General features: G+C 48.6%; 1 protein-coding gene across 1 annotated transcript in view; it reads left to right on the plus strand.

Moving 5' to 3' along the window:
* Positions 1–19442, plus strand: part of DNAH9 (dynein axonemal heavy chain 9) — a 266848-nt gene that overhangs the window by 99450 nt on the left and 147956 nt on the right. The window contains 4 exon segments of the mRNA XM_032498821.1: positions 4266–4370; positions 13224–13381; positions 15870–16008; positions 18194–18481. Coding sequence (XP_032354712.1) covers positions 4266–4370; positions 13224–13381; positions 15870–16008; positions 18194–18481 — 690 coding nt within the window.

Consider the following 19442-nt stretch of genomic DNA (forward strand, 5'->3'; position numbering starts at 1 on the left):
GAGAGAAGAACGATACATGAAATAACTGGGGAGACACCAGACAGCATTACCCTGAGTGCTAATGTGCGTTCTACAAACTCTAATCCCTGGAATAGTCCAGAGTAGGGAGAGAGGCTCCGAGTGTGCTGGTCAGAAAAGACATCGTGGAGGTGAGACCTGAGGTTGTTTAAGGTTTGGGTGAATGCCAAACAGGGCATGTGACAGTTTAACCCATTAACACGTCAGCTTTAAGCACAGGACTGAGTTCTACATGCAGTGTCCTTCCCCAGCTTCTTCTCAGACTTCTGCCTGAGCTCTCTTCACAGGGCTTGGCTGGGATGAGGAGAGGAAAGGAGTGAGGGCCAGAACGAGCCTTCACCAGGCGTCACTTGCAGCAACACGGTCAGTTTCAGCCTCTCTAGAGAACAAGCTAGACATAACATGGAGCCATGGTGGAGTCCGCGCAAGTGGACAGGGGAACAGGAGATGGGAGATGGGGGTGAGCAACGGGAGGGACTCACTGAGCAGCTCTGACCTTGAGGTGCTGGGCTGCCGAGAGACCCCACGGGCTGTAGGACAGAAGCAGGAGCGTGATGAAAACGAACGGTCTTTAGGGAAGACTCCTTGGGAGAGAGGAAGAGACTGAAAAGAAGGAACATTTTTGGTGAGAACACTGCAGTCATTCAAACCAGAGCATGAGAAGCCAGATGATGGGGTAGCAGAAATGGATAAGAAAGAACAAAAGGCTTTAAAAAATTAATTGATACTTAGTGAACATGGGGAAGGGGGTGGGGGTGAAACAGGGAGGAGTTAAAGAGGCGTAGTCTGGGCCGTCGTCAGGACCCTCACAATCCTCTCTGCCTCTACAAGAAGGCGCCAGGTAACAGGGTGGGCATGAGAGCAGTGCAGAGATTTGGAGAAAGGGGCAAATCACCGCTTTACTCTCAGTGCTGGCTGTAAAACCCATAAAACTAGCCACTTTCTCTGGAAATGGTTGCAATTTTAGTGCTATGGCATCCTTTATATGCTAGCAGCAACACTTTCCCCCTCCACCTCAATTTGGAGAGGCTGTTGCTGAAGCATCAAATGATTTTGCACCTGTAAGTACGTGGAGTTCTTTGTGACCTCCCTGCGGCATCCACACTGTAGAACGCCCACTCCTTCTTGAGAAACCCTCCCCTCCGGGCTTCTGAAACCTCATGCGTCCACAGCTCTCCCCTCTGACCCTGCCTCCTTGCTCTCATTTTCTGGTGCCCTTGCACTTTTTCCTTGTGTACCAATGACCCCTGCATCTATTTTCCAGCTTCACCCAAGTCCCAGTCATCTCTCTAGCTGGGCGACAGAGGCCTCCGTTTGGATGCCCTTCTCTGATGCTTGGTTGACACTCCTCTGACCTTCTGTCTTCCTCCCGGCCAGATTCCTCTTCCCATCAGTACTGATAACCTCATTTTTCCCCGTGGGCCACAGTGGGCATCTTCAGACATCTTAATTGTCTCAGGTCCTTCCTTCTGTCATTCCAGTCAGTCAGCAACACTCATTCTTCCCTCAGCATCGTCTCACTTCCAGGCTCCGACGTTGCTCGTGTAGCCCTCATCCCAGCCCAGAGACTCACCATCTCCTGGCAGGGCAGCGCCACAGCCCAGCTCACGGTACCACTGTCCTCTGATGGGAGGGGTCAGAACTGGGGCCGCGTGGAGTCCTGGCTGATGCTCAGCCCTTGGGGGTACAGTGTGGGGTGACAGTTATCCCCCGTGGAAACTACTTTCTTCTCTTTTGTGTGTTGGATTTCCGTTTGTTGAAGGGGATCCACAGCTTTAAAAAGCTTTCGAAACCACTGTTACCATGGAAAAGCATGGATTCTGATTCTCAAAACTTCAACAAACAACAAAGGTTGTAACCTTTGACAGGCTGCCATATATATATAATATATATGTATTTTTATATATATATATATATAAAATGTGTGTGATATGTACATGTAATGTGTGTGTCTGTGACATTTGACAGATTGCCATGTATATATGTCAAACATCACGTACACTGAGCAGAAGTCAGGAATATGTTATACACACATACATATGAAATATGAAATATGTAGTTTATCATATATATGTGTGTATGACATAATAATATAATAATAGTAGTTACTCATGCATGTGTTAGTAGTAACATCCACCTGTAGGATGTGTTCGAGCACACAGACACAACACCTGGACCTTACGTCACCTCCTCAGAGAGACTGCCTGTGGCCTCGCAATCTGAAATAGCCACATTCCATTGTAGCTCAATAAAACAGCCACGCCACCCTCAAGTCAAGACTCCAGTGGGACGCCTCACTAGCTGACAGCTTCTTATTTTTGTGCTTGTCGTCTGTTTCCCTTGTGAGAATGCAAGCCCCGTGAGAACAGAGTCGCCTCTCCCTTTGTCAGGACTGATTGCCCATGACCTGGGAGGATCCCTGGTGCATAGTACACACTCACTAAGTATGTGCTGTCTGAATAGAGGAATCAGCTAATTTAAGAGGCTTAATAAAAGGTGGGGTTTATTCTTCCCTCCCTTTTCAAAGTCTGCTCTGCATCCAACCTTGTTTATGCGATGTTAGACTGGTTCTCCTAAAATACTGATTTAACAACACTTTTCCCTGCTGCAAACCTCCAAAGATCTCTTACAATAATTCAAGGCTTTTCAGAATCATGATCCCCTTTCTTAATTCAACTTTCAAGCCAAAATGATGTCCTTATTTTTCTCCGTACATATTATGATTTTGCTCTTGCTTTGTCCATAATCCTTCCTCCTCCAGGAAAGCCTTTACCCTTCCGTTATGCCTACATGGGTACTTTATCCTGTTAAAACCATCATCCAAATGCATGCTCTGAAGGTAACATGTAGTTCTGTGGGATACCAATACCCCAGGTCTTCTGACTTCTTTTCTTGTGTTCCTTCTACTACACTAATGTTTGCCAGAGTGCATTCTTTTTTTTTTATTGAAGTGTAGTTATTTTACAATGTTGTGTTAGTTCCAAGTGTATAGCAGAGTGATTCAGTTATACATGTATATGTGTGTTCTTTTTCATTACAGGCTACCTACAAGATGTTGAATATAGTTCCCTGTGCATTCTGAGAAAACCAGGGGTCAAATGAGGGAAAAAAAATCCTAGCCATATAACAAAGTTGAACTAATTTAATTTTACCAAACTTCTCAGGGCCCTTAAAATGCTAATATATATTGTAAAATGACAAAAGTGAGTTATAGAACGCAGTGTTTTCCAAACTTGATTGACCAAAGAGTCTTGTCTTCAAGGAGCGCCTCCCAGCTTTGGCGTGCCGTGCAAGTGCTGTTGTAAAACCATCTGCAGTTCACCTCTTTGGCAAAACTGATCTCCCTGGCGCAGCTGTGACCCACCCCTCTCTGAACGCCATAACACTTGTAGTCTGTGTTATCCATCGGAACAACTGCTCATTAGCGATTTACCTGTTTTATTTGTGTACCGTATCTCCACAACCTAACTAGAAGGTCTTAGAGGGACTGACCCCCTCTGGGTCTAGCACATGAGCTATGTGTGGAGCCTTGGGCCAAAAATGCCCACTGAGTAAACAAATGGACTTTGGACTCTTTACATGTTCCCAGCACTTGAATTTTGATTCCTTGCCTGTGGCCTTGAGTGTCTCCCAGTTACCTCTCCCCTTTATATGGTTCCATGGTTTACTAGTCCAAGTTGAACGCCCAGAGTGGTTTTTATTTTTAGGACAGATACACCATCTGCCCTCTGAAATTCTTTCCTTGCTCTTGTTACAAAGACTTATGTGTAGTTTATTTCCTGTAGAGGTCATCCCTTCCCACTCCCACCTCCAGCTGCCTGTCACTCTGGAAAGCCTGAGTATCCGGCATGGACTTAAAGATACAGACATAAACTTTTCCTTCAGCACATGCCAAAGGCTGAGCAGAAGGCTTTTTTTTTTTTTTGTCTGTATGGTGCAAGAAATATAATATTTTATTCATTTCCTGGGATTTTGAAAGCTACAGAATCAACAGTAATGCAAGCCTGATGACATTTTAAAGGGATTTTGGTCCAAGTGTCTTGAAAAGGTTCTGTTTGATCCCATGACTTACAGTGGCACCCAAAACCATCAAAATTCTAATTGTTCTTGAAATTTTAATACGAGTTTCTAACCAGTGGTCTTTAGGGAACTGGAAGTATCTATAATAAAGGGAACGGAAAATTACTTAGATGTGTAATGGTAAGCCAGTGCAGATAGTAATATAATCTTCGTACATTTTGTTACAGTCTTGCGGCAACATCTACAAGGGACTCGCTCAGACCGGTGCCTGGGGCTGCTTCGATGAGTTTAATCGAATCTCCGTGGAGGTCTTGTCGGTGGTGGCAGTGCAGGTATGGGGGGTCTCCGTGCCAAGCACTGGGGACCTCTGCATCCTCTTGTTTTTAAGCTCTCCTCATCCACTGGCTGGTATCCTCCCCTATCCCCCCCACCCCACCCCAGCTGCATTTCATGGCCGTTCCTCCACCCTCTAAACTCAGGCCGGGGGGCAGGATGTGGGTATCATGCAGGTCCCCACCAAGGGGGATCCAATTACTGGCCATGAGAATCCATTTCCTCTGTAAAACAGAAAGAAAGAACAGGCACCCCGCCTGCTTCATCAGGGTGAGGAGAGGATCAAACAAGACGTTGGCGCCCGGCTGCCTGGAAAGGGCATACCACCATGGACTTTGGGACTGCCAGGCCAGGGCTTAAAATTCTGCTTCTCCATTTCCTCACTGAGAGTCTTGGCCAGTGGCCCCAGCAATCTCAGCCTAATTCACTGAATTATGTACAAAGAGAGGATGACAATGTGAGTGTTGAATGAAGAAAGTCATTTGGGGGGCTGGATTTTCTCGAAGCATGCCACTGTCTTTCAGTTCATCCAGAAAGCACTTACTGAACACCCACAGCGTAGTAAGTGCTGTGCTCAAGGCCAGGGTGAAGGGCCCGCTGCTGAAAGGGCACCATTCCTTACTTCATAAGCCTTGAGTTCTTGAGACACTCTCCAGCGTTCTGGAAGGCATTTGATTTCTGACTCACAGTATGGGACAAGACTGCCAGACACGTGATCTTGAGCCGAGGCCTTAAAAAGATGGAGAGGATTTGGATTTGGGTAGAGGTCCCATAGACAGTGGGAGCAGGAGGTGGGTGGCAGAGAAAAGTGAGTGAACGTTGGTGAAAGGCTGTTCTGTACCAGGTGCTTCTCACGCATCTTCTCCTGCATCTTCTGTCGTCTCCTGTGTCTCCTGTATCCCCCCGCAGCCCTAGGAGCCACTGTTAGCACGTGTAGATGTGTATACATATCCAGAGAGAGACAGAGGGAGAAACTGCAGAGCAGAGAAGAAAAGTAACTTGCTCGAGTGCACACAGTTGGCAAGTGAGGACCCTAGGATTTGACCCCAGCTCCCCACGCACGCTGTTGGTGCAGGTCTGGGCACCGATCCGAGATACAAGGGGTGAAATGCTAGAGAAGAGAATAAGGCCAGGGAGGCAGGTTTGAACCAAATACAGACAGACCTAAATGCCGTGGTGTTGTGCCTTCTTCAGTGGGCAACGGGGAACCCCTGGAGACCTCTGAAAGGGAAATTACCCCTCTCCTTGGACACAGTTTTAAGGAGGGACCAGGCAGGGGGAGGATCAGCGGGTCCTGATTGGAGCTTGAAGGCCTAAACAGAACCCTGCGGGCCCCAGGGGTGTGTGGGTTCTGATTGAACTCACATACCGTTCAATCAGAGATGATTCCATTTTCTGTTACTGTTTGCTTTTATTTCCGAAGCAGTATGTTCATAGTACGGAAAAGGAAAACTAGAGCTGTGAGGGCCTCTTTGGTCCCTGTAGGCCTCTGTTTAATTCTTTCAGGTCCAGACAAAGAAACAAAAGTTTAGCTTAACTGACGTTTTTCTCGGGCAAGCGTGCAGGGTTGAGGGAAGGCACAGCGGAAGCGGGGAGTGGGTGGGGAGCTGGCTGGGGCCTCATCCTCCTCCTCCAGCCAGCCTGCCTTCCCTGGCAGGAGCTGGCCTCCAGCCACGTGACCCCCACCTGCCGTCTCCCCTCTTGTCCAGGCTTGCTGTCCCTGTCACAGGTAGGCTGGACCTGGAGCTGTGGGCAAGGGCTGACACCACCACAAGGCTGAACAGTGGTGGAACTTGCACCATCAGCTAATGCCATGGCCCACCCTGGTTTCATTTGCCACTGGGAGCCACAGGCGGTCCGGGGGCCGCGTAGGGTCCCTTCGTTTTCCCGTCCCCAAAGTCAGGCTTTCCATCTCTTGCATTTGGCTGCCAGCTGGTGTTCCAACTCACTGACGCTTGTCTGGACTGTTTCTTGGTGAAGTTCCTGAAAGTTGCAAAAACGTAGGGCTCTTCTCTCGTTCCCAGAGGCCATGTATGGGTTTCCCCCTTCCTTAGGTTTGTTCAGTGCAGCAGGAGCTAGTAAAGGAAGTAAGTCAAATAGCTGGCCTGCGTACTCTCTTGGCTGAAAACCCTTGACTGTCTTGGTTCCCAAAAGCTGCCTGTGCTGTCACGTTGACAGCTTGAAACTGGCTGTGGCAGGAGTATTCCCATCACAGAAACAAACAAATCCTGTAATCGGGACATTTTGTTTTCCTGGAGAGCTGGTTGTTACACGTTTACCGGCACACCTCTGCCTTGTGAGAATATGGTGCCGGTGTTGCCAAATCTCTTAAAATTTAAGGAGAAGCTGAAAGTCCAGATTTTTATTAAAAATTTAGAGATTTCTAAAAGTTGACAATTTATCCAGTTAAAAAACAAAACAAAACAAAACAAAAAAACAAAAAACCTGAGTTGAACAGATAAAACACAGCTGCCTGCATTCACCTCTGAGCAGTCACTGCACCGCTTGGAACCAGGAATGATGCCCCTGTGAGGACGGTTTGAATTTTGTGATGTAAGATGTGGCGTAAAACAAAGAAGACAAGCCTTTCTGGAAGTACTGATTCTAGGCCTGGAAGGGTTCTGAAAATCAGGAGAGAAGCATCAGCTTCTTGGTGTGGTGTCCGTTGGGATCAGTAACCCATAGTTTTACCGTGTGCCTGGAGTTTTTCTTTTACTTCTTCCAGTGCAGCTATCTAAGCAGCCAGCGTCTTCCTCCATCTTTTCATTCCCTTGCTCACTGTCCTCTGATATTTCTACCCACCTTTCTGTCCACGTGTTTCATCTTTGCTGTTACGACTTTCTGCACCGTCTCTGGGCTGCTTGCCTCAGTTTTCTGAGGGTGGTTCTCTTTCAGCTAGGTCCCCTGCTGTTACTGCCCTCCCTTGAACCAAGGGCCGTTCATCACGAGTAGTCACACCTCTGGTGTCCCAGTGCAGCACTCAGTGCTGGGGGCTGCCACTGGGCTGTCTCAAGGAGATGGGGGAAGAGCAAAGGGAAGCCGTGAGAGCCAGACCAAGGGCCGCAGAGAGCTCGTTGTGCGCTCCAGAGGTTGTATGAGCGAGTCCCATGTACAACTGGGATTTTAAAAGGAACACATTCTTGTAGAGTGGAGTTAGCCAGACATGGAGCTGGGCAGTGGTTATGTGTGCAGGCTCTGGTACCACACTGTCAGCATTCAGTTCTGATTTTGCCACTTACTAGCTGTGTGACCTTGGGCAGAGTCCATGTCATGTTTACATCTGTAAAGGGGGTTAATAATAGCATCTACTTGATGCAGTTGTGATCATTATTAAATGAGTTAACATGTATAAAGCACTTAAAACTGAGCCCTACACATGTAGGCACACAATAAATGTTAGTCTCTGTTATGGTGATGATGACGATGGTGATGATGATGGTGGTGATGATAATGGTGATCATGGTGATAGTGATAGTGGTGATGATAATGATGGTGATGACCATGATGAAGGTGATGATGATGGTAGTGGTGATCGTGGTGATGATGATGATGATGATGATGGTGATGACTGTGATGATGGTGCTGCTGGTGGTGATTATTATTATTGTCTGAACCCTGCAGGAAATGGGTTGAAAGAAAGTAGAAGGGACACACAGGACAGGGAAGAAGGATCTACACCTGGTCTCACCAGTCTCCTCTGCACCCTTTGCTTCTTCTCAGCTGGCCTGGGCTCAGGCTGTCTTAACAAGCTGAACAGTGTCCTAAACAAGGAGGCAGAGCCCAGCAACCACGGTCCCCAGTGCATCATAGACAGACACTGTGAATTTGCCTGATTTTGAAGCTGCCCAATACAAAGTCGTTAGTGAGTTCTCCAGATCAATTCCCTTTTGCTTCTGGAAGTAAAGGAAATAAATTCAACCCAGAATTCCCTGATGCTTCCACACTCTCGTCTAGGAAGACATCCATAGGAGACATTCTCAAGAAAGTGGTCTGACAACAACCTGGGCAAAATCAGAGCTAGTACCACTTAAAATCATAGACCCATCCAAGGAGAAAATTGCACTTAGCTATTCACGCCGCAGACCAGGCTGGCAAACTGGTTCACAAGCTGCACCAGCCGACCGTTCTCCCCGCCCCCGCCCCCACCGCTCGCTCCTTGCATGTCTGTGCACCTCTTCCCAGTCACTTCCACAAAAGTGAGCATGCTTCAGTATCCTTGGGGGTGGAAATTTTCATGTCTCTGTCACTGGTCAAGCAGAATTGGGAGAAGTATGGCAGTTCCAAGAGCAATTACTCTGTTATTTTTAAAACGTGTAAGATACTAAACTTCTGGGGGGACTTCTGCCACTACTGTTGCAATCAGCTCCCTAAGCCTTGGGTTATCTGGGCCCAGGGACTTTGGCCACCAAGACACACCCCACCACTCTGTACCTCCAGCCCCTACTCCCCGTCCACACTCCCTGGCCAGGCGTCCCTGCCACTTCCTCCCTTCCAAAGGTAGAACCTGACAGTGTGCTGGGCTGAGGCAGGAAGCAGCCGGAAGCAGCCAGTCATGCAAAGATCAGGAGCCCACCACAGCCGTGTTCTTAGTACTCAAGGCACTGAGCAAATGCTTGAGTCTCAGAGCCTAGGGACCTCCCATGTAACACCCTGTATAGAGGAACTTAAGGTCTCAGTTAAAAACACAGAAATACATTTTTTTTAAATGTACAAAGTGATGAGTGGGTTGCACTTCCCGAAGGCAGCAGATTCCAGTCTGCCCCTGCAGAGAGAAGCGTGGAATGAGCCAGGCAGGACTGTAATACCACATGGCTTTTGGGGGCAAAGCTGGAAGAGAGAATGACCCAGGGGACCACAGAATGAATGGGCCGCTTCCCTAGAATGTAAGGGGAAAGGTAGAAGGTATGGAGAAAAAGCTGCGACGAGGCACATAGCTTAGGGCGAGCCGATGAGCTCCTGAAAATGTGTCACCTGCAGGGAGAATAGGATGACTCTGATACTTCACCAGTGTGGCTGATGCGAGGCCCTAGCCTGGGCAGGAGGATGTGGTGTGGAACCCCCTGTGATCACCAGCTTCCAGTCTTTGGAGGGAAAGATGCCACTTAAGCTATCCAGTCAAGGCCCATGGTGGTCAGACAAGCACATACGGCTTGTGCAGGTAACAGCAGCGCTCACTGAAGTCAGAGCTGGCCTGCGTCTACACCTGCCCACTAGATGCCAGCAACAACCCACCTGCCCCCGGCTGTGACAACAAAACTGTCTCCAGGCCTGGCCAAATGCCCCCTGGGGAGGGCAGGTGCAAAGCCACCCACAGCTGAGAACACTGGTCTCTACATAGCTTTCCATTTTTGTTTGTTTTCTTCAATGGGTAGCAAAAACACTTAATTTTTTATTGAAGTGTAGTTGATTTACAATGTTAGTTTCAGGTGTATGGCAGAGCGATTCAGTTATACATGTACATGCATATATACTTTTCTTTTCAGATTCTCTTCCAGTGTATGTTATTACAAGAAATTGAATATAGTTCCCTGTGCTGTACAGTAGTAGGTCCTTGTTGTTTATCTGTTTTGTATTTGGTAGTGTGTATCTATTAATCCCAAATTCCCGATGTATCCCTCCCCTGCTCTTTCCCTTTTGGTAACCATAGTTTGTTTTCTATGTCTGTAAGTCTGTTTTTGGTTTGTAAATAGAATTTGGTTTTTTTTTTTTAGATTCCACATAGAAGTGATATCATTGATATTTGTCTTTCTCTGTCTAACTTCACTTAGTATGATAATCTCTGTGTCCATCCATGTTGCTACAAATGGCATTATTTCATTCTTTTTTATGGCTCAGTAATATTCCATTGCATAAATATACCACATCTTCTTTATCCACTCAACTGTCAGTGGGCATTTAGGTTGTTTCCATGTCTTGGCTATTGTAAATAGTGCTGCTATGAACACTGGGGTGCAGGTGTCTTTTCAAATTGTAGTTTTCTCCAGATATATAGTGCTCCAGAAAAGCACCTTTTTTATTTCATGGAAACTTAATGTCTCTAAATTATAACACACACAGTTACTCAGAAATGGTGTATGTTTGATGAGAAGCTGTGTGTGGCTGGCACAGGGTCCCTACTGGTAGAAGGCTGTGAAAGGAAGTGGCTAAAAGTTTGTGCTTTGGCCCCCAATTGCCTGATTTTAACTCAGGTTGCCCCACTTACCAACTATTAGACATCTGGCAAGTTTTCTTTTTCTTTTTCTTTTAACTTTTTAATTGTGAATTTATTTTAGCATTGTAGAAATCACAGAAAACCAATCATAGAAAAGTTGCAGAAATAGTGCAGTGTTCCCATATATCCCTCCACTAGCCTCCCCTGATGTCAGCGTCTTCCATTACTGTAGTACCGTCTGAACTACCTTCTGCTGCCGTTTCCTCGTCTATAAAATGAGGACCCACCAGTTTCACACAGCTGTTGAGAGGACTGAATGGGATAATTCACGTAAAATTCTCAGAAAAGCACCTGATACATATAAGTGCTCAGTAAATGTCAGTTATTATTTTATTATTGTTCCGCAAGGCTTTAAAATCTCCAAGTGATGATTGTTTAGTGGAGAAACAGACCTCCTTGAGTGAGGAGTGTACCTGGCACCTTAGATACTGTCCTTTCCTACCTGTGTGTGCCCCTCCACCTGGCTGGGCTTGCAGTTTACTCCAGATGATCTCAGTCCACCTGCTTCTCCCCCCACCCCCGGCCTCCTGAAGGACCTCTGGACTTTGTCAGGGCCCTCTGGACCCAGACCACTGCTGGAGTCCAATGGCTTGTTCCATGGACCTCGGCTGCTTGTAAGGCAATGAGGAAGTGCCAGGCAGATAGTCTCCGGTCCTGTACAAGCAGGGCTGACGGAGCCTGCTGTCCGCACTGATGCTCTGCACTGATGCGTTCTTGAGTCTGTTCAACACTCTCCCTCAAGAGCGCCCTACAGAATTTTACACAGAAGCCCAGATGCCACCAGTGCTACAGTGCATCATAAATTCTCGCTGAGCATGAGGTTTCTGGGCCTCAGTGTAGCAGGAGGAAGTGCTGAGTCAGAACCAACAGCAGGAAGGGTCCTGGGCTTTGCTCTCGCCCAGAGGTATCAGGGCAATTTGTAAGTGGTAATTAAACTCCCGTGCCCACCCCATAACAAGGGGAGAGCTCACTGTATTTAACAGATGGGAGGACTGGGGCCGAAGGAGGGAGCCCAGCCTTTCCCACTCACGGAACCCGCGGGCTGGCGAGGGTGGTGAGGGGCAGAGCCTTGGCGCCCCGGGAACCAGCAGAGCTCGAGCTGTCTGGCCGGCATGCCCCACACTGGATCCAGGCCACCTCTGCCAGAACGCACTGACATTCTGTGCACGTGTGGAAAAGAAGTTTCAGTCTGGAACTAATTGCTGTGAGCTCAAACGCTTTCTGTCATTAGAGCTTCGTTTTGGGTAAAGGAGCTGAATCCCAATTGTGGAACCGTCTCGTGTTGTGGCAGACACTGCCCTGCCAGGCCTGGGGGGCGGTGGGGGGGTGCCTGGACCAATGCTAGATGGTCCAGCTGCCTGCAGTCTCTCTCTCTCTGTCTCTGTCTCTCTGTCTGGTACACGGGCCACTGTCTCTCTCTCTTGTTTATGGTCAGCTGTTCCTCTCTCTTTTATGCACTCCAGCTGCTTTTCTCTGTGCCTCTCTCTCTCACACACACATCCCTGCAGCCCAGTCTCCACGGAACCCTTGGGCTATTCTGAACACCCTGAGCATAGCTAATACGCATGGGACACATTCAAACCCTCGTGCTGGGCCCAGCTTTCAGCTTTGCTCTTGAGAATCCTGAGGGGCTGGAAATGTTTAGAGACATTCTGGGGCCTGGCTGAACAAGTGAGCCCCTTCTGTCTTCCCCTCTTCCGTTGCTGAGCGTGCCTGCACACACTTTCCCAAAGCAGATGTGAAAGTAAATGGCTGGATTTCATTTCCGTCTCTCCTCCCACTGATGTGAGAATGACGTAGAATCTAGAGCCGAGGAGGTCAAGCTTCAGCTCAAATCCTCTCTGGCTCCAGACCACATTTAAGGAAAAGTCTGATCTCTTTAGAAAGGCACTGAGAGCCCCTGAGGGCCCGGCCCCAGCCCCCCTCGCTGCTGCGGCTTTCACTCCCACGCCCGCAGGAGGTGCTGTGGAGGCGGAGACCCGCCCGGAGGGGCCCGGAGGGGTTAACCACGATGAGGAGCGCCCTGCGACGGTGGTGGTCACGTTAACAGTTTCCACGTTAGCTGTTCTTTAAGCGTTTTCTGTGTGCTAAGCTTTATTTCATTTACTCCTTAGAGCAAGCCCAGCAGGTAGGTTCTTTCTCTTGCGTGGCGGCCAAGAGCTCAGGCTCCAGAATCCCTGTGTTGGATTCAAATGCAGGCTCGAGCACTTGGCAGCTGTGCAGGGAGGAGCAAACTACTCCACCTCCTGGTGCTTCCATTTCTTCCTAGAGAAAGAGGGCTGGTGGTACCATAGTGCCCCCTCAGGATCGTAGCGAGGAGAGAAGGAGTGAATACATGAATGTGCTCGGGACAGCGGTCAGTGCTCGTACACCTCACTTACTACTGCAGAGGGACCGGCGCTCAGAGAGTTGTGGGCTGTTCACCCCCAACCCCTTAGCCGCTGCGTGATCGACAGAGATATGGGGACATGCACCCAGTGCCCGTCAATAAGGGGTCCAGGGCGCCGTCCCCACACCTGTCCCTCCAGGAAAGAGGCCCCGGAGCAAGTGTGCGTGTTGTGTGTGACCGTGGGCTCCCAGCTTTCGCTCCCACCTGCCCCTGAAACGTGGTGGGTGCATTTTCCCCTGACTCGTTCACCAGGTGAAAAGCATTCAAGATGCGATTCGATATAAGAAGCAGCGGTTCAACTTCCTTGGGGAGGAGATTAGCCTGAACCCTTCTGTGGGCATTTTCATCACCATGAATCCGGGCTACGCCGGCCGCACGGAACTCCCGGAAAACCTCAAGGCTCTGTTCAGGTGAGCGTCCACTCTGCCCCATGCAAGGGCCCCGAAGAGAAGCTTCTTGTATTTTTGCCACTGAAAATGTATGACGTATATATTAAAAGAAATGTGAGATATATAAAAAAGTAGATTTTAGAAAACCATGTTTAACACCATCACTAGTAAAATTATTTTTGTTTAATTGTGCTCTGTTCTTCTTTACAGGCGTATAAAGTCATGCATTTGTAGTCTACGTTTGTGGTCTGCACACAGTTTTTTTTATTGTTTTGCTTTTTCATTTAGTAGTCTATCATACCCCAGTCATAAATAGTTTCTTTTTCTGTGAGAAGTCTTAAGAAATCTCACTTCATGACTGCATTTTATTCTATCAAGTGCATGGTCCACAATGTAATTAACTAGTCACTCATAGTTAAATGTTAAGACTGTTTCTAACTTCTAAAATAAATGTATGCATCATGCTATAATATACGTAAGTATTTTTCCTGTATGCATGATTATTTTCTTTGGCTGGCTTCCCAGGAGTGGAATCACTGTGTTAACAGGGAGGAACGTTTTTGAGGCTCTTGTGCACATTGCCAAATTACTTTCTACAAAGAGCGGTGCCGAGTTACACTCCCAGGAGCAATGCATGAGCGCACCTTTTCTATTTTACTTTTGCCACCAGTAGATATTGCCATGTTTTAAAATCTTCTTTATTGTGATAAAAAAAACACAAATGCATCTCCTAGCAGGGGCTAGAGTCTCCATTCTTTTTTTTTTCCCCCTCGGAATAAGAGAAGTCAGCTCAACAAAGAGAAAACTGAAAGATGCTTCATGGCTTCTGATTGCCTGCCTACCTGAGAGAGAGATGACAAGGCTGTTTGTCACATCTTTGGACTGAGACCCAGTGCTCTCTGTCTGGGGACATGGAGGCCCAGGAGGCCACTGGAAAGCTCCCTGCATCTTCCAGCCCCTCCGTTTTCCCTGCTCCAGGGGTGGTGTTTTATCTCCTCCTTCAGGCAGGAGGAGTCTTAACCAAGACCTTGTCAAAATGTCAGCAGGCCGTGTGAACCAGTGCCACAGAATATTGTAGTGCTCATTCAGTAAGCCCTGTGTCACGAACGGTACTGGACAGGGGTTATCACCCTGATAAGAATGATTCCTTCCGTTTTTTTCCCCTCCACTTAAAGGGAACACATATCCATAGAAGAAAGTTTGGGGAGAGGGGAACAGAAAAGTACTTGGAAAAATGATAAGTACAAATACCTCCTTTTACCTTTAACTCTCACAAAAACTCTTATGAGGTGGCTACTTACGAGGACCCCCGGTATTGCGAGAAAGCAGATTCAGCGCACGGCCCAGGGGAGTCACCCTAGTCCTCGGGGTGGCTCATAACCCAGCTAGTTAGTGGCTGAACCGGAGTGTGAACCCCAGAGGATGAGCTCAGGCAGGCCAACTCCAGACTCTGCCCCTCCCCCTCCCAGGGCTGTCATCCAGAGGGAGGCAGTGCGACCCTTTGGCACCTTCCCTCCAATATTGTGTGGGCAGAGTTCTTTTTCAAACTTGGGATCAGACTCTGTATAGTTGAGTACCCCGCCTTCATTAATTAACGTCTTCCCACGTCACTCAGTAGTTTTTCTTCTACAGCATCAGTTTTCATGGCTTCGTTGCACTTTGTTGTGTGGGTGCATATTTAACCCTATTTCAGGTGGCAAAATAATTTGGAGAATCCAAGTATTTGGTTGCTCCTTTGAATTTGAATACAGCGTAAAATAATATAAAGGGAAAAAATTTACTTGAATGATATGTTTTTCGAAAATTTTATATCAGTGTAGGGAAAATGCAATTTAAAAGATGTAACAATGTTGGGCTCTTATTACGTCCCTAATGAATTAATCTTAAAATTAAGTATTTTTAAAATTAAATGTTTCTAGAGCCAGTCACTGTAAATCCTTATCTATAGACAAAAATCCCCTTCTGTAGTCTCATGTTTGGCATTTTGTGGCAAGGTGGGGTTAATAGGTGGCTACTTCAGACGTCAGCATTAGGTATGTACATTTGTACCCAAGTTACTGAGTGTCTCTTCTTGGAGGAGACAAGTTTTGAGGATGAGAAATATATTTTCATTTTCTTGTAGATATCAAGAGAGACTCAATTCTTCAACTTTAGCCCCTAGGCTATTATAGAAGACCACTAATCTGTAATCTACTCATTGCCAAGGGTTTACGAGTCTGTGCCTTGTGTCAGGCACACTGGACTCAAGTGAGAAGATTTGAATTACAACCCCAACTCTGTCCCTGTCTGCTAACATCCCCCATCATCTTAAGCAAGAGAGTTCCCCCCCTTTATCCTCAGTTAACTGGTCTTTAAACTGAAAGTCTTTGGTGGAGCAATTGCTGAGGTCTCAGTTTTTACCCTCACAGATGCCTCTGTCCCTGATCTCAGCTAGTGTCTCTTGTCTTACAAGCCCCCCGCAACTGTGTGGCTGGGAGGCTGTCTCAGCCCTCTGTCTCCCTGCCCGCAGGCCTTGTGCGATGGTTGTTCCAGACTTCGAGTTGATCTGTGAAATCATGCTGGTGGCAGAAGGATTCATCGAAGCACGGTTATTAGCCAGGAAGTTCATCACCCTTTACCGGTTGTGCAAAGAGCTTCTCTCCAAACAGGTACACCCCCTAGTGAGCCCGGGCGACCAGTCATGCGTGATTGACCCAGCTGGGGACGCGTTCTGGGGCCAAGGTGTTAGGGAAACATTAGAACCTTCTCATAAAGAAGTTCTGGAAACTTCTAGTATCAAGATTCGTATTCATTTTCTTAACCCAGCATTAAAAAAAATACTATTTGGCCACAAAACTCCATTTTTTAGTAGAATACGTAACAACACCTCACAGATTACTGGTGTCCCATGAGAAACATTGTGGTGGCAATGACGGTCCTTGGAGGGAGTGGTCTCTGTCTGAGGAAACATAGGGTGGGGGAAGGTTGGGAAGAGAGAGTTAGGCGTTAAGGGGCCCCACACTGCTCGTGGCTGCTGGTCCTTGAATGTGGCTCCTGCCCAGGGCAGGCGCCCTAGCCAGAAGAGCACCCTGCAGGATGCTCATGAACCCCCGAGGCTTATGCCGTAGATGGATAATTTCTTGGTGTCAAGTTCAGCCAGTGGAGCCTCCTGGGCGGCTGCTCCCGGTGCGTTTCTCTTCCTTTGCGGTTCTTTCAAGTGGAGCGCAACCCAGGCTCTCTCCGCCAGGTGAAGTCTGTCCAATATGCATTAAAAAACACACACACAACAACGGCTCCTGTTTCCTCCGTACCTCCCACGCCCCCGCTCGCTGCGTCCTCTCTCTAGGCTCTCGACCACTGTAGGCTTCCGGCCCAGTGACTCACTCTTCTGACTCGATCCCAAACCTCTCTTTTGAGCTCTGAGCCTGTATATACAGTGGTCTGTGCCACATGCTCCCCGGCTGCCTAAAACACACCTCCAACTGAGCATCTGAAGCTGGTGGTCCTGCCAGCCCCACCCCAGGCCCACTTCTGTGTCAGGGCTTCAGCGGAACGATCGTTTAGTCACTCGCCAATTCTGGAACCCTGGGAGTTATCCTTGCCACCGCCCTCTTCCTCAGCCTCACGTCTAGTCATGGATGAAATACAGTTCATTCTACCCTGTGGATGTTTCTCAAATACATCTCATTTTCCTTCTACCACTTTTGTCCCAAGCACCCATGTCTCTTGCTTAAACCCTGGGAACTTCTCCCCACTGGTTTCTCCACCTCTGCTCTAGTCCTTTGAATCTGTCTTTTAGCCACTAGCTGGAGGGGTCATTTAAAAATGCTCCTCCCTGTAAAGACCAGCATCCTTGTCACTCCCGCAAAGGACTGTGTGTGGCTCTGTCTCCTGCCCTCTCCCTCAGCTTCAGGTCACAGCCCTCTCCCAACAGGGCTCCTGCCTACGTTCAGTGTACACTGAAGACGGGGGACGTGGTGGCTGTACCTGGGCTAAGGGTCAGACTTCCCTGAAGGAACAGTATGAAGGAAGACCTGAGGGAGTAGAAGTCAGTGAAGCGCAGACGGGAGAGAAGTGCAGTCAAGGCCAGAAGGAACAGGATGGCCACGGGCTCAGGGGTGGGGAGACAGTGTCCGGTGTTGCCGCCAGTCCCTTGTCTTCACTGCTCACTGAGTTGCCCTTTGTAGCATGTGTCACAACTCTTAAGTAACTGTCTGCTGTGAAGCAAGTAGCAGAGCTGGGACTTGAACCCAGGGCCGTCCGAGTTCCGAGTCTATGCTCTGAGCTGTACACCCACACCCCCCAGCCCCCCACACTGCTCCGAGCCCTGAGTTCAGCTGTGCAGTCGTATGGGCCACTCTCCCCTGGAGTCTGCTGTCAGCACTTGTGACCCATGGGTTCCACTTTTGACAAGAATTTGAAGGAACTACTTTTTAAATTCCTTTCCTCGGAGAGTTTGAAGACCTCCGAAGAGGAGCATGTAAGGTCAGCCTCAGCCGCCTCTGAGAGCTAACACGTCTCCCTCCTTGATAACCCTTGCACCCTCTGAATGATCAAGGAGTAGCCAGAGTCAGTTTGAAAGCGGTTCTGTGTAATCTCCCGACCCTGCCGGAGCCGTCTGTATGTTCTGTGTCTGCTTTGTTGTCATGGCAGCTGGAAAAGTAACTGAGCCAGACTAGGAGCTAGGGTCCCGGGATCATGAGCTCCTGTGTCGCTGAATCCTTCCCTTTGCCTCTGCCTTGGCCTCAGAAGTGACCTGGTGCTGATGGGACACTAATTCTGCAGACACTGGCCCGAGCCCGTGGCGTCCTGCGTCCCAGCAGCTCCAGTCTCACCCTCGCTGCCTTCCCACAGGATCACTATGACTGGGGCCTGAGAGCCATCAAGTCCGTGCTGGTGGTGGCAGGGTCCCTGAAGCGAGGAGACCCTGACCGGCCCGAGGACCAGGTCCTGATGCGCTCGTTGAGAGACTTCAACATCCCCAAGATCGTGACCAACGACATGCCAGTGTTCCTGGGCCTGATCGGAGACCTGTTTCCCGCCCTGGATGTCCCTCGGAGGAGAGACCTCAACTTCGAGGCTCTGGTTAGGAAGGCGGTAGTGGATCTGAAGCTCCAGGCTGAGGACAACTTTGTGCTCAAGGTAAACGGGGTTTTCCCTCCCAAGGTTTCCTTGTCTCTAAATTCTTGGACAGTGAGTTACACTTCATTCTTAATTCACAGCGTTACTTTAGATGCCCAGTTACTCACCTACTTTGTGATAGCTCAGAGCATTTCCATAGCTCTTTACTGGGACGCCCACAGCGTGGGGTGGGCAGGGAGGAATGCAAGCGAAGCACAGGGCCCCTGCGACCAAGGGGTTCAACACTAACGGGAGGCTGGGCCAGGGGCTCTGCTGCAGCACGCGCTCCTTTCCTGTGAGTTACTGCGCTCACGGTTATGCGGGAATGCCAGCGGTGTAATGTGGAAGCCGTGTGGGCTCACACGCCTTCGTCTGAGCTGCTGAATGCTCTGAAGTGATCTTTTTACAAGCTTTTTATAATTGAAGAAGTGCCTTAGGGTGGTAGGCAGAATAATGCCTCCCCTAGGCCCCACCAAATATGTCCACACCCTAATCCCCACAGCCTGGATGTATTACATTACACGGCAAGGTCACAATGGCATTAAGGCGGCTAGTCAGGCGACTGGGATGTGGGCAGATGATCCTGGTCTATCCAGATGGCCCAGCAGAATCATGACGCCCTTTCCAAGTGAAAGAGGGAGGCAAGAGAGTGTCACAGCGACGCCATGGAGGAAGACTCAACCAGCCACTGCTGGCTTGGAGGATGGAGGGAGGGGCCATGAGCCAGGGAATGTGGGCAGCCCCTGGAAGCTAGAAAAGGCAAGAAAAGCAATCCCCCTCACCCTCAAGCTTTCAGAAGGAACCAGCCCTCAATGCCTTGATTTGAGTCCAGTAAGACCCATTTTGGACTTCTGCCCACCTAAACTGTAAGATAATAAATTTGTGGTGTTTTAAGCCGTTAAGTCTGCAGTAACTTGTTACAGCAGCAATAGAAAATGAATACATTTAGCAACAGATAGAGACTCTAAGAGAAAACCTTCAG

The sequence above is a fragment of the Camelus ferus genome, chromosome 16 (assembly GCF_009834535.1).
Source record: "Camelus ferus isolate YT-003-E chromosome 16, BCGSAC_Cfer_1.0, whole genome shotgun sequence".
In the NCBI taxonomy this organism is placed as follows: domain Eukaryota; kingdom Metazoa; phylum Chordata; class Mammalia; order Artiodactyla; family Camelidae; genus Camelus; species Camelus ferus.